Genomic DNA, 16296 nt, shown 5'->3' with positions numbered 1-16296 from the left:
ACCCTCAGGCGTATAGGGATACAATTATTGAAATCACCTATCTTGATCCCTGGGACATTCCATCGGCTTCCTCATTCTTCATTCTTCAAATAACTAGTAGGTCTAGTAAGTAACTGGAGTTGGGGATGGTTAAGCCTGAATGTTTTTTATTATTTTTAAAAGAAGATCAGCACTTTATTTATTTAAACGTGCGTGATTTACATACAGAGAGAGCTCTAGTAGCTCTTGGGTAGTAACATGTTATTACATCTGCTTACAAAATATATAAGATAACTCCACAGGGGAGTGGTACAAAATTTCGTACTGAACTAAAAGTTGAAGCCAGAATAGGTAACTGATTAATCTGTACAGTATTTCATGATTCAGTGTATTACAAAAATTTGTTTATCTTTTATCAAATTCAAACCAACCCAAAACAATGGCATTCACCTCTAAATAACGACCTATTTTCTCACCACGGGTGCCTTGTAACAGAAATGTACAACCACCCAAGTATATGCAATAAGCCTTTTATATCCGATCAACAAAGGTTTCAGTCGCTCAACCAGCTGAAGCATCTGATCAGCCGAATAACATCACTTTCACAGTAGGCCTCTCTAGAGCAAAGCAATATCAATGGCACATATAAACACCACTTTTCACTGACAGCTTCAGTTTTAATTTACCCTTCAATTCTTTCTAAAGCCGCTTGGATAGATTGGAGAAGTTTCCTTGCTCTGGGATGGTCAAGTGGTTACAATATCTACATAAAAATTCATCTCACTAACGTAAATCCCCTTTCGACTCTGTTAGCAAGGATAACTCAAAATCACGCTCCTGCTCCATTTCGAAAAATGGCAGGTTCCCCGGACTCTCCTCCTCCAAAAGATGCCTTACAGGTGTTTATGCAGGATATTGGTCCAGAATGTACTCAATTTGTTCTCCACTGATCTCTTTCTTATCCAGGAGGACCTGCAAAGGGATTATTTTCAGTAACTCAAAGTTGGCAGAGATCAGTGGAAAAAAATGTCAACAAGATAGATGCTTCAGGTCCTGTCTAGGCGCAAGAAATAAATTAGAACTTTAGAAGGTATAGACCAAACCGATTCAATAACTGGAGGGAATGTATGGCTACACCCTTATGTACTACTTACTACAACTAGTACATATGGCCTCTAACTTAAAAACTTTATTCATCTGAATATTTGTTTGATTCATATCATGTACCATAGATTAAATAAACCTAATATACCTTTAATTTTTGTCTAGGTTACATGGACACGCCATATTTTGAAAAAAATCCGTGTCGGGTACGTATCCACGTGTCCGTGTCGGACACATATTGCATGTAATTTACCTCGAATATTGATATTTTGCCGCGGTCCGATCGGGGCGTGTCAATGTAACCTAGATTTTTGGACATGACTACAGTTGGCACAAACATTCCCAGTTTCTCAAAAATATACAACCTACAGGGGGCATCAAGGTTAAAACAATAACAAGATATTTGGCTTTTATTATTCTTAGTTTCAATTGTTCGAGGGGAGAAAAGGAGATTCCAAGAAATCAATGAATTTTCGTTCGCGCAGCTGCAATACGGCCTATGGTTTGCTTACAGAACATTGTAACAAGCGGTGGTGACAATAAATATGATGACGAAAATGATGAAGTTGTTGATGAAGATGTAGGCTAAAATGAAGATTAAAATCTTGTATAATACACAATTTAATCATCATTGCATATACGCCATACTCACCACATATTAAAGATGCTTTATACTCCACGAACCTAGAGTTCTCCTTTTGAATATGAACATGAAAAGACCAGGGGTACACACCTTAATTGTTTTGAGAAGAGCTGCATGATGTCTCCTCAGCAAAGAAACTGTTCTTTCATACATGTCACGAATTAGCTCTTCAGTTCTCTGAGCAACCTCATCATCCAGATTAAAGTTGATCGGGGGTTCTATAAGATCATAGTCATCATAAAGTGATCCTTCAAAGTCCAGCCTTGGTCCCACAAAGCTAACCGTTTTCCTCCAAGGAGGTGGCTCTCCATGTATGGTCATTGATTTCTCCATATTCCATCTGATGGAAGAAAATAATGATACAGTAAGTAAGAAATATCTAAAAGTTACCGCATTCTTGGTCAAGGTACCAAAGAAGAACCCCACATTGTCAAAATAATACGAGCAAGCCAAGACGCATCCGCAAGGTAGCTAACAGATGCTCTAGATGTGTCTCGTCCATAAATAACCTCTTCAGCAGCCCTACCGCCAAGTAACACCTATTACATGGGAAAACATACTGATGATCATTATCAAACACATGGAAGAGAAGACCAATCTCACAGAAATAGTAGACCAAGTGACCATACCTGAAGCCGGTGCAACAACTGAGGTCGACACTCAAATATATAAGACTCGTCGTCAAGACGATGAAATACAATTTGCGAGAGACTCTGCATGCATCAGTTAACAAACGTTTTTGTCAGAGAGAGTAACCAGATGGCTGGACATACCCAGAAATACATGACATACAAGCCAATGAATTAATTAGCTTAACACTTTGTACTATTTGTAGTGAGTTATTGACTAATCATCTTAAATAAAAGGCGAATGAACTTGGATGTACTGTATTATATTGGCATAAGCTACTACCATTATACGGAAGTCACTATTCTATGAATAAGCTAGGTCCAGATGGAGGTAAGACAAAGCCTCCATTATGAACAAAAAATAAAAGTATGATGGAATTTCACCAAGGAATGTGAATTGGTAAACAATAATAAAAGTATGATGGAATTTCACCAAGGAATGTGAACTGGTAAACAATAATAAAAGTGCGATGGAATTTCAATTAAACAATGTTAGAACTTGGCCACAAGGAATGATTGAGATGCGTTGCAGGATTCCACTTTAGCGTCCTCATAGCGCTTCAGTAAATAAGATGTCATTGCAGTTCCAACCTCAGTAGTTGCTCTACGACACTGCCCCTGATGACCCAACTCAATCCCTACACGCTTTGGTCCCACAGTCAAGCAGTCAACCGCATCATCTACATCTGACTGAAGGATAGATCCTTGCCCTCTCCGAACTGCCACCAATGCAGCCTCTTGGAGTAGCTGCGCCAGTTTTGCTCCTGTCCACCCTGATTAACCGAAATGTTAGTTTCTGTTTCAAAGAGGCACTTCACCGCTGAAATGAATATTACTGCATTATATGTAACCTTCCATGAAGGACAGAGTGCTGAACCAAAGCATAAGATATATAGCTATCAAACTTAAATTTATCAATGCACCAAATTACAGGACATAAATACTGTATCCCCCCCCTCCCCCCCAACAAAACACACACACACACACACACACACACAACAACAACAAGGAGATGTGCTGGCAAAACCTGAACTGAGACCCTAACAAACCAAACCTCTGAAATTATGATTAATCCCCATCTACTCCAAAACCTCAATCCACTTGTGAAGGCATGAGCCTATAAATATTAAAGAGGCCGAGAATAAACATAGGTGGTCACACAATTTGTAATTACATGTGGGCCGAGCATAACAAATCCTCCTTTTATTTTATCCAAAGAGGGGTATTACAAACCCAATAATCTTTGTATGTTTCCACCAAACAGCAGGCCACAATAAAATACCCAAGCATGCCTACAAGAGTGCCAGCCAAGATTAGATTTTCTTATTTCTTATTTCTTTTTCTTTTATTTAACTTTCTTTTCTGATTGGTTGATGAGAAAACTAACCACTTCTATGCAGGACCAGTACGGAAAACATTAGCTGGAGTTGGATTTCTATTTCTTAATTACGCGCTCTGTGATCACAAAGACGGGTCAAAATTTCACGTTGAATGTGCAGATCATTAATGAATTTTTAGGTCAAGAACCAAGTTAAGTGAATGATTCCTTCTAACAAATTGATTCATTTATTTGCAGTAGAGAATAACTAAATTATTTAGAGTATACAATATTCACTGAAATTCCACACTATCTTCTATGACAATATTTATTCCATTTTATTTTTTGAACTAAATTGAGTCTCAGTGGAACTAGATTTTTGCTAATAGCTTTGTCTAGCGCTAGGCATTTTATATTGTACACGGTACACAACTTCAGATCATGCTTTAACAACCCATTGTAAGCAAATAAGTGTTTCAGATAGCCCAGGAGAAAAATATGTCAAGCACTATGATACAGAAAAAACAAGAGAAAGTATACAACACTAAATCATTAAGCACAAGAAAAGTTTTTGAGTAAGAAAAATATACCGCATCAGACAAGTTTGGCTTCAACAAATTTTCAGGAACTTTTGTAGCAGTATACAGAATACCAGACTTCGGATGGGTGTAATCACTGAATGGGAGAGTAACAATAAACTCCACACCATATCTAGGCAACCGATCTTCAAATGAACTGGATGAGGCCAATCCTTAAGCTTCAACATTTCTGGCCACTGATACGGCCTTCTAGGTAGCCTGTGAAGAATTGATGAATATTAATTTCAACCTACAACACAATAAGAAAACAAAATGTTACTGCTTAACTGACAAGCACCTTTCTGTAGGTGTAACTTTGTCAGTTAGGAAAACAGAATATAAGAAAATTACTATAACTTTGTTAAAAGTTAAAACACATAGCAATCGTATATCTATTGTAACCCACATAGCAATTTCTGTTCACTTTGTTAAAACAATATGGAAAATCAGAATAACCAAAAAAGGAGTGTGAACCCAATTTAGTGCTAGAGAGGAAGCTATAAACAAGAGCAATACACATTTTTTAACTACTGTTTCTGTTTTTATTTTTTAGATAGGTAAAATTAAGATATTATATGAAGTATAGGATGAGATATCCTTTACTAGAAGACTACACAATTTTAATTTATCCTATCAGAACTTGTGTTCAAAAGATACAGCACGTTAATGACTGAAGTTACTAGTAGCAGTAACTACACAGTTGAAGTTAGGTCAAGGTCCCACAACTCAACCAAATTAGACAGAAAAAAAGTAGCCGCAGCCATTGATAGGTATAAGATTGCAGGGTAACAAAAGTTAAGGAAAATGAGATCTATACCTCACACCAATCCGAGCAGTCAATAGCCATAACACTACGCGTCTCTTCTTTGAGTTTTCCTTTGGAACCTCTCTCTGAAAGCCCTCCACATGACCATTGGTTCCCAACTAACACCAGATGTTTTTTCAAGTACATGTCTAACAATAATCGGTCCACCTCTCAACCAATGCATTTGAAAATGCTCAATTTCATCATTTCTCAGGTTAACGGCATTGGGGCAATACAAGTAGTTGTCTTTACTATCACTTCAGAACGCTGCCCGCCTCACTTCAAGATTTTTAAAGACCTTCCCCACAAAAGGAAGACATGAAGAACAACCAACAGGGGAATCAACATTTGGGAACGGAGAGTTGCTAGTCAGTTTCTCAGCACTCTTAAGCAAGTTACTTGTCCAATTAGCCTTGAGGTTGCGTCTCAATTCAAGAATCTTGGAACCACAACCACCACACTCTATTGGAGATTTGGAGGACAAGGAAGGGAACAGTCGATGTTCGTTCTCCAGTAAGGAAACTGACCAACCACATCTGTTAATGAACCTTCTCCCTCCCAGCCAGATCTTTTTCTTGAGGCCCTAGTATCTTGACTATGAGCATGTTCAACATACTGTCTCTGGTAAGAATACGCTTCATTACCCCAGGCTGGCGACCTTCTCTTAGTTCCAGACAGCATGTGAGACAGAGATCATATGAACAATCGGGATTGGGGGAGCTTCCTTTGGAATTTTAAAATGGATGTATTGCAATTATCGTTGTTGAAGAAGGCAATGCAATGGGAATAAGTCACATACGCCATTCTAATGAGGAACATAAGATGCATTAGTTGTTTAATGAGTACTAGGTTATATAGATGTCCTTCCCACCCGGTTTCCTGTATTGATCTTTTGTCTAACAAAATCAATCTGCTTATCATAAGAAATGGCAAACTTTATGTTTTCTCTATTCCTTTTTTGGTAAGTGAACAACAAAAACACATGTATACATGACTTACTACTGATCAAACCACATAAATAGATCTAATCTATTTCCAACTAAGATGACTCAGAGTTAGTAATCTTTCCAGTTCAAGAACTTGTCACACAAGAAAAATGGATCTCATCTAGCTTTAACAAGGGGCGGAGATATTTACACCCCAACTTATGGGACTGGCACCCCTTTAACAAGTTTTATGGTATAACTTATACCGTATAAGCACTCCTCCATTAATCAATAGACCTGACATACACCCCTCCATTATCCTCAAATCACAAGGCAAAGCACCCCTCACCCATTGTTTCAATTAAATCGTTTTCTACTGAATTTGTTTTTTAAAACACAAATGAATTTTAATCGTTTCAAAGTATTCACGCTCTCCTTGACTCCTGGCGGTATCTCTCCTCTTTACAATCATCGAACCATCTACCGCCGCCGAAGACTTATGTTTTTGTTGGTGTTCATGGCAACTGCTTGCCGCAGGAACATATATGTTGCGGAAATATATAGTCGTGAATATATGAGGGGAAGGGAGTTCCCCACGGCAGGAAATCTTTGTAGCTTATTGGTTTCCACGACACATACCTACCGCGGAACAGTTCTCACTGTGGGAAGATACCACAGTGATTAAGTAGAAAAAGATGATTTCATCTACAGTTCGTTCCCGGCACCTTCCTGCCACAAGGTTGCCAATGCTACGAAAAATTATTACCGTCACCAGGAAATATCATTCTCCCATCTAAATCTAAAAGATGTGCACCTGGGTTTCAATGTTCAATACTAAACTTCGAATTGGGTTTCAAGGTATTCTAGCGAATTTTTATTTAATTACACTTCGTAAAGTGAATGTTGGGTATATTGATGATGAGAACATGGGATAAAAAACTATGGACATCATGACAAATCAAAAAAACAAAAAGCAGAGATAAAAATAAAAATCAATTTCATATGCAAGTAACTACAATATTTGGGAATAACAAAAAAACTACAAAAGAAAGAAAGAAGAAGACCATAAAAACATGAGGGTATTAGAGCATGCCAATACTGACGTTCATCTTCATCAAGTTTAATCCTTCTGATGTTCACTTCCACATGCTCAAGCCCTAAAAGTTAAAGACATAGCTATTTGAAACATAAGTAGCAAAGAGAGAACAGGAATTAACTTTTGTGGGTTTTACAAGATAAATGAAAATCATAATCTGCAATTCTAAAGAACCAACCATTTGCTGTCTTAATTTTAAACAAACTCTTAATTTGTTTTTTTCTTCTTCTTAACATTACCAAAGAATGGGTGCAGTAGTTAATCAATAGTAACAAAGATTTTCATCTTCAAAGTATCCTACAGTAAAAAAATTTAGAAATCAGTTCAACTGGAAAAAAATAAAACAATAAAATTAAAAAAATCAATCAATTGAAGCCAAAACAAGACCTGAATTTCAGAATCTCCACTAAAAATCAATATAAGTTCAAATTTATATGTGGATCAATTTAACAACATCAGCATGACCTATTAATTCTTCCAGACCTTGATTTTATAATAGTAGCGAAAATTTCATTAGATCAGATTATGAACAAGTTTAAAAGGAAAATTGAAAAGAATAAAAGCCTTAACTAACCTACTCAATCTCTTCAAAGAGATGTTCAGGACATGGATAAGTCCACTCAAGTGAATCCCACCACTCTCTGCTTCCATAAATTTCTTTGAGAGAAGGTGGGGCTGATTGATGGTCTCGGTTGAACAGAGGGAGCCTTTTCAATTCAGGACAATAGTGTACTTCAACTGTTTGAAGAGAGTCACAAACCATCACGCCCTTCCAAATGCTCTTCAGTTTCTGTAGATTGTATAAGAACAATGTCTTCAACCTGAGTGCGACAGTATAATCAATTCCAGTACCAGTGTCTTCAACAATTAGCTCCTCCATTGTCGAACAAGACCACACGCCGATGTCTTCCAGGTTAAGAAGTTGTAGAAGCAACCTAGACAACAATAAAATTTTGATATTACCACAATCCCTGATCTCTAACCTCTTCAAACAAGGAAAAGCTCTGTGTGCTTAGACTCATATATCTTGCTTAGACTCTGACATGATTTGATACTCATGCTCTCAATCCGTTGTAGGAAGATGCCCTCTTCGTTTTCTGGTACTATGAATTCGATTGAATCGCAGGAAATAATCACGAGTTGTCTTAGGTCCTGTTGCGAATCATTTAAGGGCAACTTTGATAACCTTGTGTTTTGGTTAAATTCTGCAACTTGAAGAAATTGAATGCGTTGCGGAAGTGAGAGGAAATTGAATGGAAGAACATCAATTAATCTAGCTAGTTCCAAAATTTACAATCTACAAAAGCTAAAATCTATTATCTCCAAAAAAAAAAACAATCAAACTCAACTACCACGGAAAAAAGAGGGACTGCTAATTGTAAGGCCTTAGCGTTTACATTAAATAAATATATAAGAGGATTGCTAATTCTAATTGAAATTCGATTAGGAAACAACCAAAGTTCTATTTCTATATAGCTTTCGTTTAGGTTACATTCCTAATTGGTTTAGGAAACTGGCCAGGGAATGAAGGCGTACGTGCAGAAAATCTTTGAAGTGTGGTATTGGTTACACGTTAGGAAATCCTACTTACTTACTGTCTACCACCTTGGCCCTCGTTCAAGCATTAGGGGGCTAACACTCTATGTCCGTATCCTCTCTGAAATAGTGAAATCCTCAACTCGCCATAGTTTGGAACTCTGTCTTATCCAATGATTTTCCATTACTCAAAACTTGCACCTTAAACTTTTCAAGGATTGCATGGCGCCACACCAGGTTCGTTTACCAACAAGTCCTTAAACTTTTCTGCTTCTTGTTCAACTGATCCAAGCAGTTGCAGCCCGACACTACCAACTTTGATGTCCTCCTCCAGTCCTCCAGAGTCTTTGTGAGACGAGGCTCTTCATTTCTACAACCGTGCGCATTCCCAGCCCCAATGCAGAAACGGTGCTTTTTTGTCCTTCCATATGTCCATATACCACCACGGCCATTAATTGTCTGAGATGATAATAACCGTGCAGCCATTTGATGCATATTTGTCCTTCCATCACCTTTTGAATCTGCGTTATTAAATGTCTGTAGCAAGACAGCAATGAGAATATATAACAAACAAATATAAGGTAAGTGTACAATTCCAGAGAGAGAAGATGACCTTATCCACGATTGTTTCGACAACATCCTCAATGCGGGTCAGATCAGACTCAATCAAAAGAGCCAACACCATCTCCTTTAACTGAAACATGCAACAAAAGTTACATACAAACTGGTTTAAGAATCAGATTCTTACACATTGAAATGTTGTATGCCTTGAATAATTTGGTCTGAACGTCTGATGTCTTATATTCAGTCATGTGGTACGCCCTTTGGGACTCATTATGAATGACCCTTTGTTGCACATACAAAATTGAAAAGTATTGGTCGAAGACTTCTAATCATTTCATTATAAGTTGAGACATTTGTTTAATCGCGGACTTTTGTAAGCATATAAATTTGGTCTTGAACACCCGAAATGAAATGCTTAAAATTTTCAATTGATTATTTACCAATCACCTCTCTGTAACTCATTTCTGGTTCTATTCTAATAAAATCCCTACTTGTGTGCATAAAAAAAAATGTATGGCTCCCCAAAGTCAGTGTGATCAAAACTGTGTTAAACACAGTCGATAAAATGATATGATATTTACTAGATTTTAAGATCACATATTCCCATCTCTAAATCCACATCTCTAGTTCAATATTCTGCATGATAACATGTGTCTTGTGTACTATAACATGCTTCTTGATAAGTCAAGCACATACATACATTAAAAATTGCCTCCTTCGCCATCAGGGTGCCGCCTTTGACAACAGAGTTCATGATTGAAATTTTGAAATGAGATACGCATACAAATAACTAAAACATACTCACAAGGGGTTTCTGAAGCAAGAACTGTAGGCTCCTCGTAACCAGGCGATCGTTTAACTTTCTTTGAGTAATAGCAGCCCATAAAACAAGCACAAGTCAAAGACCAAACTGTATGACAAGCAGGCGGCTACTATCCTACTGGCAGTTTTGAATTTTTCTACCTGTCAAACACATTAAAGTAGAATCAGTGCTTGACTCAAGAGCAACAATACTTGAAGATTCTTGAATTTGGCTTCAGTTTGAAATGTTTGGAGGGGAAAATATGTCGGTGACCTATATTCAATCATGCCAATATAAATAAAGAACCTAAGCCTATGCTTGAGAAGAAGTTATATAACAGTTCAGAAGAACTCCAATACCAAGTATGTAAAGGACAACTATCATGGTATATGTGAGATTTTTTCTTCAGGAAAATGAAATAAATCAAATTAAACACGCTTCAACAGATCCCATTAACTGGAGGGGACTATATTGGTAGGACCAATTGGTGCCTAACACCAACTTTCAACCTTGGCCCTGTTTGTGAGTCAATGGTAATGTAATTACTACTATTCAGGTTTAGGGAACTACTACAGTGAGATTTTTCGGACTATGTTAACATGTAATACGAGGAATTATCATTGTATAGCGTAAAAGTGCAAACATATGATTGCATATCAAACCAATAGTTTGACTAGTTTGTTATCATAATGCCAACTCACCAAATTAATTCCTGACATATGAACAAACCAGGAATCTCCATATACATTCAAATCCATGAATAATTATAACCTTAATGCAATACTATCGGTGACGATTCCCGCAATCGAAAACTCTATAAATCAGTTCAGCTGAAAAAACAAAACAACCAAATTCAAAATTCCAATCAATTGAAACCAAAACAAGACTAGAATTTCTGAATCTCCACAAAAAATCAATACAAATTCGAATTTGTCTGTGGATAAATTGAACAACAAATTATTTAAAAATCTTTAAAAACGGCAAAAAATCAAAGAAAATCCTAAAAAGAAATAAAGTTTCTGATGAAAAGCTTGAAACTACGGATGAACATGACACATACCTTGATCGAAAGCAGAAAGGAAAACCGATTGAAGCCAAAAAACGAAGATTTTCGAGAAAAAGATCATTTCAATCCCACGTTTGAATCCTTCGAAAGAATACAAGCCTTTACTTACGGATCATCTTCTTCTTCTTTGTCATCATCACGATCATCATCATCATTATCACCACCATCTTCATCATCGTCATACCTTCCGAGAAAGCGCACGAGCTCTTGAAAGAGATGTTCAGGACTTGGGTAATCCCACTCAAGTGAATCCCACCACTCTTTGTTTCCATGGATTTCTTTGAGAGAAGGTGGGGCTGACTGATGTTCTTGGTTGAACAGAGGGAGCCTTTTCAATTCAGGACAATTGTATACTTGAACTATTTGAAGAGAGTCACAAACCATCATGCCCTTCCAAATGCTCTTCAGTTTCGGTAGATTCGAGAGCCACAACTTCTGCAACCTCGGGAGTGCGACAGTATAATCAATTTCACATGCTTTTTTTCTTCTTCTTCTACAATTAGTCCCTCCAATATCGCACAATACCCCACTCTGATCTCTTCCAGGTATTGAAAGTGTTGTAGCAACCTAGACGACAAGAAAACTTTGATATTATCACAATCCTCAATCACCAAATTCTTCAAACAAAGAAAAGCTCCGTGTGATGGGACCTTCTCATATATCTTGCTTAGACTCTTACACGATCCGATATGCATTGTCTCGATCCGTTGTAGGAAGATGCCCTCTTCATCTTCTGGTACTATGAATTCCATTGAATTGCAGAAACCAATGAAAATTTCTCTTAGGTCTGTTGAATCATTTAAGGGCAGCTCTGATAACCTTGAGATTTCATTGAAATCTTCAACTTTAAGAAATTGAATGCTTTTCGGAAGTCGGAGGGCATTGCAAGGAATACCCTTTGAATTGGACAAACATAGAATTCTCTCGTGCTGACTTCTGGGATATATGTCGCTTTCCATGTCAATAAAATACTTTTTTAACTTTTCAAAGTTTCTATAAGCAATAAAGTCCGACAGCTCATGAAATTTGATTCTAAGATTCTCCAAGTGTGTCAAGCTTGAGAGTTCCTGCACGAAATCTCCCACTCTTTCTCGCGCATACACATATTCCGGTTCTATACCCAGCAAGTTTAACTCTTCAAGTAAGGAAAACTTGGATATGAATCCCGAGGGGATCATTTCTTTCAATCTACGATTGTAACTGAGATCAAGGCATCTGAGGCTGACCAACATTTCCATCCCATGAGGCAGTTCTTCTATGGCAGAATTTATGAGCTTCAACACTCTCAGTGACTGAAGCTTGGATAGAGAAGGCACTCTAACTAATTTTGACAATAACTTAAGAGTAAACCACGAAGATTCACCAAATCAGAAAGTGAATCTGGTAATGACTCAATACCAGTCCGAGATAAATCCAGAACCGTTAGTTTTGGCATGTGCATAAAAAAACCATGTGCAACGTGCTTCAGCTCATGATACTTCGAAGCAAGGATCAATGTCAAGAGTTTTGGGCATTTAGGAGTAATTGAAATATCTTCTATACGACTTCCCATAAATGAAACCCTCTCAAGATCTTCCGACCAATCACCTTCATGTGGTATTTTTGTTGATGAAAGCCCAGTTCTGATCATGAATTTAGGTTTTGATTTCGTGATGTAAATGGCCATATCCCTAATCAAATCATGCATTTTAACAAAATCCCTTTCATCTCTATAACCACGACCTTCTGAAGAAACTTCTTCTAGCATGCAACAACGCTTTAGTATATTTAGTATAACACGGCCACGAAGCATTTCATCTTCTTTGTTGGATCCCTTGACTAATCCTTCCATAACCCAATACTCAATCAACTCACTAGTGTCGATTTCATAATCTTCAGGATACAATGCACAATATAAGAAACACTTCTGATGATTTTCCCTTAATTGATCGTAACTGAATTTCAGATGCTGAATGACTTTCTCCTCCATGGCCATGTTCAAACCTGTAGATTCTCGCAAATCTGATAATGCAACTTGCCACTCATCAACATCTTTTCTTCTTAGAGATCGACCAATTGTGATGATTGCAAGGGGCAAACCACAACATTCCGCAACAATTGCTTTTGCAAACTTTTCCACTTCGGGAGCAAGTTTTTCATCGACATTGTCTACAAACAATTCCCATGCTTCGTCATCAAAAAGCTGCTCCACTTTCATATATTTGTCGAACTGCATCTCATGACACACTTCCAATGATCTAGTAGTTAATACTATCTTGCACCCATTGTCTTTTGAAGGTTCGGGAACTCCTAGCTCATGTAGATCAAATGCTTCCCATATGTCGTCCAAGAAAAGTACAAATTTTCCCTTTCTTTGCAATGCACTGAACAGTGATGCCGATCTACTAGCTTCATCTTGTCTAGCAGAAAGATCCAAATCGACTATTTTCGCAATCTGCTGTTGAAGTTTTTGAGCATCAATATCTCTAGATACAGTAACCCACAAAACATTTTCAAAACGTCTACCTTCTTGTACAAGCTGGTTACTTATTTTCTTCATAATGGTGGTTTTTCCCACGCCACCCATGCCGTATACACCAATTTTCTCAAACTCATCACCTACTATATATTCCCAAACCATCTTGAAATTCTTATCAGCAGTACTACCAATCAGTATTGTAGTCGGCATCTCCATTCCCAAAAACGTTAAAGACTCTTTTGAGAAAAGACTAGCCTCATTTAAGAGTTCATCCATCACTTCAACGCACTTCAAAATTTGTTTTTGCAACTTCAGTCGTGAACAACAATTCGGTAAAACTCCACTTAGGCATGTCCTTCCCACGTTGGCTTCCTTGTCCACATCATCTGCCTTATTTATAACATTGTTGGCATTAGTCAACCAATTTTGTGCTTCACTTGTGCGCTTCTTTCCTTGTTCTACCTCTGCAATTCGCAATGTTTCTTTCACCTCCTTTGCTTTGGCAATCAGATCTCCTTTTTTGTTTTTCAATGTCTGAATTTCTTCACTCAGACTTTTGACACCCAACTGATTAAGCGCACAAGTCAGTACGCTTCCAACTACTGATGCAACAACTTCCATACCTGTCATTACAACACATTGGTTGCTAATTAAAGTGAATGAGACATGATAGAGCTACTCCAGTAGAATATATGTAAAATACATAACATTAAGTAAATAGAGAATATGTATAATCTCACTTGTTGTTTGGGCAGTTGGTTGTTCTCTGAACCTCTAATAACAAGAACCAAAGGAAAACGTTCAAGTACAAACTGGATATCTGCACATTTAAAATCATGTAAAGGTGGAGAATTAGCAGCTAAAAATAGAAATCAGTTTTAAGAGATAGTCATCATTGGACTTTATCAGTAGAATTGGTTAGCTCAGATTTCAAATAAGTGATGGATCAAGAGTTTAAGTTTGCAAAACATGGTTATGTTGTTAACATTTAACAATGAATGATGATTAAAAAAAAAAGTAATAAAGGTGGAGAATTAGTAGATAAACATACAAATGGAACGTAGGATAATATTTTTAACAGATTAGAAAAAGAGTAATAATCAAGTGTGTAATAACAACAACAACAACAAACAAGGAAGAAATTTTTTGTAATGAACTGACCTTATAATATAATTGATCAGGTGATGTTAAGCTGAGTACTAGTCCAAGATCGACCAAGCTATGCAGAGCACCACACAGAAGTTATGGAAAGCTCTTTCGTTCTGCTGTTTGTATATGATAATGATTATGAAATGAAAAAAGCCAATTACTGCTTCTCCATTCCTGCCATTACAACATACTAGTTGTTAAAGAGTGAAGGTACCTTAACCAATCTTACGAAAATCAGAACTAGAAAGCGAGAAACAAAAATGCATTTTCCCAACTCTCACACCAATTTGTGTATAGCAATTATCAAATTAAAGAACCAACTCATAGGTAGATAGTTCAGATGAACAAGTAGACTATGGATCTGGTTTTAAGTGTTCTGACAGCATGACATAATAATACCATGGCCATATCTAGACTATAACTAGAATTAATTAACCCAACTTCATCGAATAAAAATTAATGTTTGTTTGCAAAACATAAAATGTTAATTATATTATACATAAAGAGAAGAACAGCACTAATACTTTAATCTATAATAAGGCACGTAGATGAAAATATAATATATATAACTTACCTTATAGTTGGTTCGTAGGAACTGATGTTATAGACTAAATGGAATAAGCTGATCTGATCAAGAACAAACACCAAGCAGAAAGTTTATACATACAATCATATCACACTCTTAGACTCCACTCACTCTTGTAGAACAATGCAATTCAGGAAAGCACACTCTTGTATCTCTTTATAATATTACAAAATGAATTGAAGAAGCCAACTCTAGAGAAAGTGTGAAGAAAGTGCGAAAAAAGTCACTTGTGAAGAAAGTCACCATGCATGCTAAGCTTGCACGCACTGTGATTTTCTTCCAAGTCAAAAAAGGTTGCTGGATTGACCAATACGCGTGGGGAGGAATCTTTTGTTGGGTGTAGAAATTTTAACACGGTAATTTTCAGATTTGCTGAAAAGGAACCACGGCAATTTTAAGCTCAGGCTAGAAATGCGGGGATCTGGGTCCAGGTTACTCATTACAATGTGTGTAATGACATTGGTGTTTCAGAGGGAGCCTTACACATGCAAGATGTCCATTTCGTACACAAGATATGCAGTAGTAGTTGAAAATCTAAGATAAGAACCCAATTTAAGTTTCAGAATTGATATAAGTAAATTATTTCATTTATGCCGTATGAACATGTGCATGGCGTTAAATCCGTTAATTTAGATGTACTTTTGAGAAATAAAAACGGACTATATATGCATGTCTTTGTCCTAGTAATTCATGTTTTGCTGTAGCTCTTTAAAAGTGAATAATGATGACACTGATATACCATGTAAGAAGAGAAATGGTAGAAATAAGTTCAAATCTATGCTGTTATGGAAAACTCTCTATGCTGTTTGTGATGAAATGAAAAAAACCAACAACAATTGAGTACAAATCATACATAGATCCAGAATTACTTTGTTTGCCATTTAATCCAGAATATTGATTCCTTTAATTCCTTTAATCAAAATATTGATCCAGAATGTACTCAATTTGTTCTAGGACCTGCAAGGGATCATTTTCAGTAACTTAAAGTTGGTAGACATCAACAAGATAGACGCTTCAGCCTTCAGGTCCTGTCCATGGAAAAGAAAAATGAAAAAGA

The 16296-nt window shown here is 36.9% G+C and overlaps 2 protein-coding genes across 11 annotated transcripts in view; both read right to left on the bottom strand.

Annotated features, from left to right (window-relative positions):
- LOC147495707 (putative inactive ATP-dependent zinc metalloprotease FTSHI 1, chloroplastic) overlaps positions 1-16296 on the bottom strand; it is a 43164-nt gene that overhangs the window by 13933 nt on the left and 12935 nt on the right. Inside the window, exons 11-14 of one of the 4 annotated variants that reach the window (XM_086564352.1) lie at positions 2896-3128; positions 2356-2439; positions 2153-2265; positions 1817-2066 (exon numbers count right to left, since the gene is read on the bottom strand). In XM_086564352.1, the coding sequence (XP_086420478.1) occupies positions 1817-2066; positions 2153-2265; positions 2356-2439; positions 2896-3128 (680 nt within the window). Of the gene's footprint in view, positions 1-304; positions 952-1816; positions 2067-2152; positions 2266-2355; positions 2440-2895; positions 3129-16296 lie in introns of those variants that run through there. The other 3 variants (XM_086564353.1, XM_086564351.1, XR_015197656.1) reach the window with 3 other exon arrangements.
- Positions 4264-16185, bottom strand: LOC147495709 (putative disease resistance protein At5g43730). Of its 7 annotated transcripts, none has more exons than XM_086564365.1 (8): positions 15228-16185; positions 14666-14827; positions 14248-14324; positions 11041-14127; positions 10682-10810; positions 9984-10141; positions 9228-9308; positions 8368-9151 (listed from the first exon to the last, which is right to left on the bottom strand). In XM_086564365.1, exon 4 carries the CDS (start codon positions 14123-14125, stop codon positions 12368-12370), a length of 1758 nt encoding a protein of 585 aa, XP_086420491.1. In that variant the 5' UTR covers positions 14126-14127; positions 14248-14324; positions 14666-14827; positions 15228-16185; the 3' UTR covers positions 8368-9151; positions 9228-9308; positions 9984-10141; positions 10682-10810; positions 11041-12367. The 7 variants fall into 7 exon arrangements, with proteins under 7 accessions (XP_086420489.1, XP_086420490.1, XP_086420488.1 ...); XM_086564366.1 differs by having other exon boundaries at positions 14666-14723; positions 15228-15461; XM_086564360.1 differs by lacking the exons at positions 14248-14324; positions 14666-14827; positions 15228-16185 and having other exon boundaries at positions 11041-14218.

Source organism: Coptis chinensis, chromosome 6 (assembly GCF_015680905.1).
Source record: "Coptis chinensis isolate HL-2020 chromosome 6, ASM1568090v1, whole genome shotgun sequence".
Lineage (NCBI taxonomy): Eukaryota > Viridiplantae > Streptophyta > Magnoliopsida > Ranunculales > Ranunculaceae > Coptis > Coptis chinensis.
Note: the sequence above shows the minus strand (reverse complement) of the source record. Positions and strands in the feature narration are given on the sequence as shown.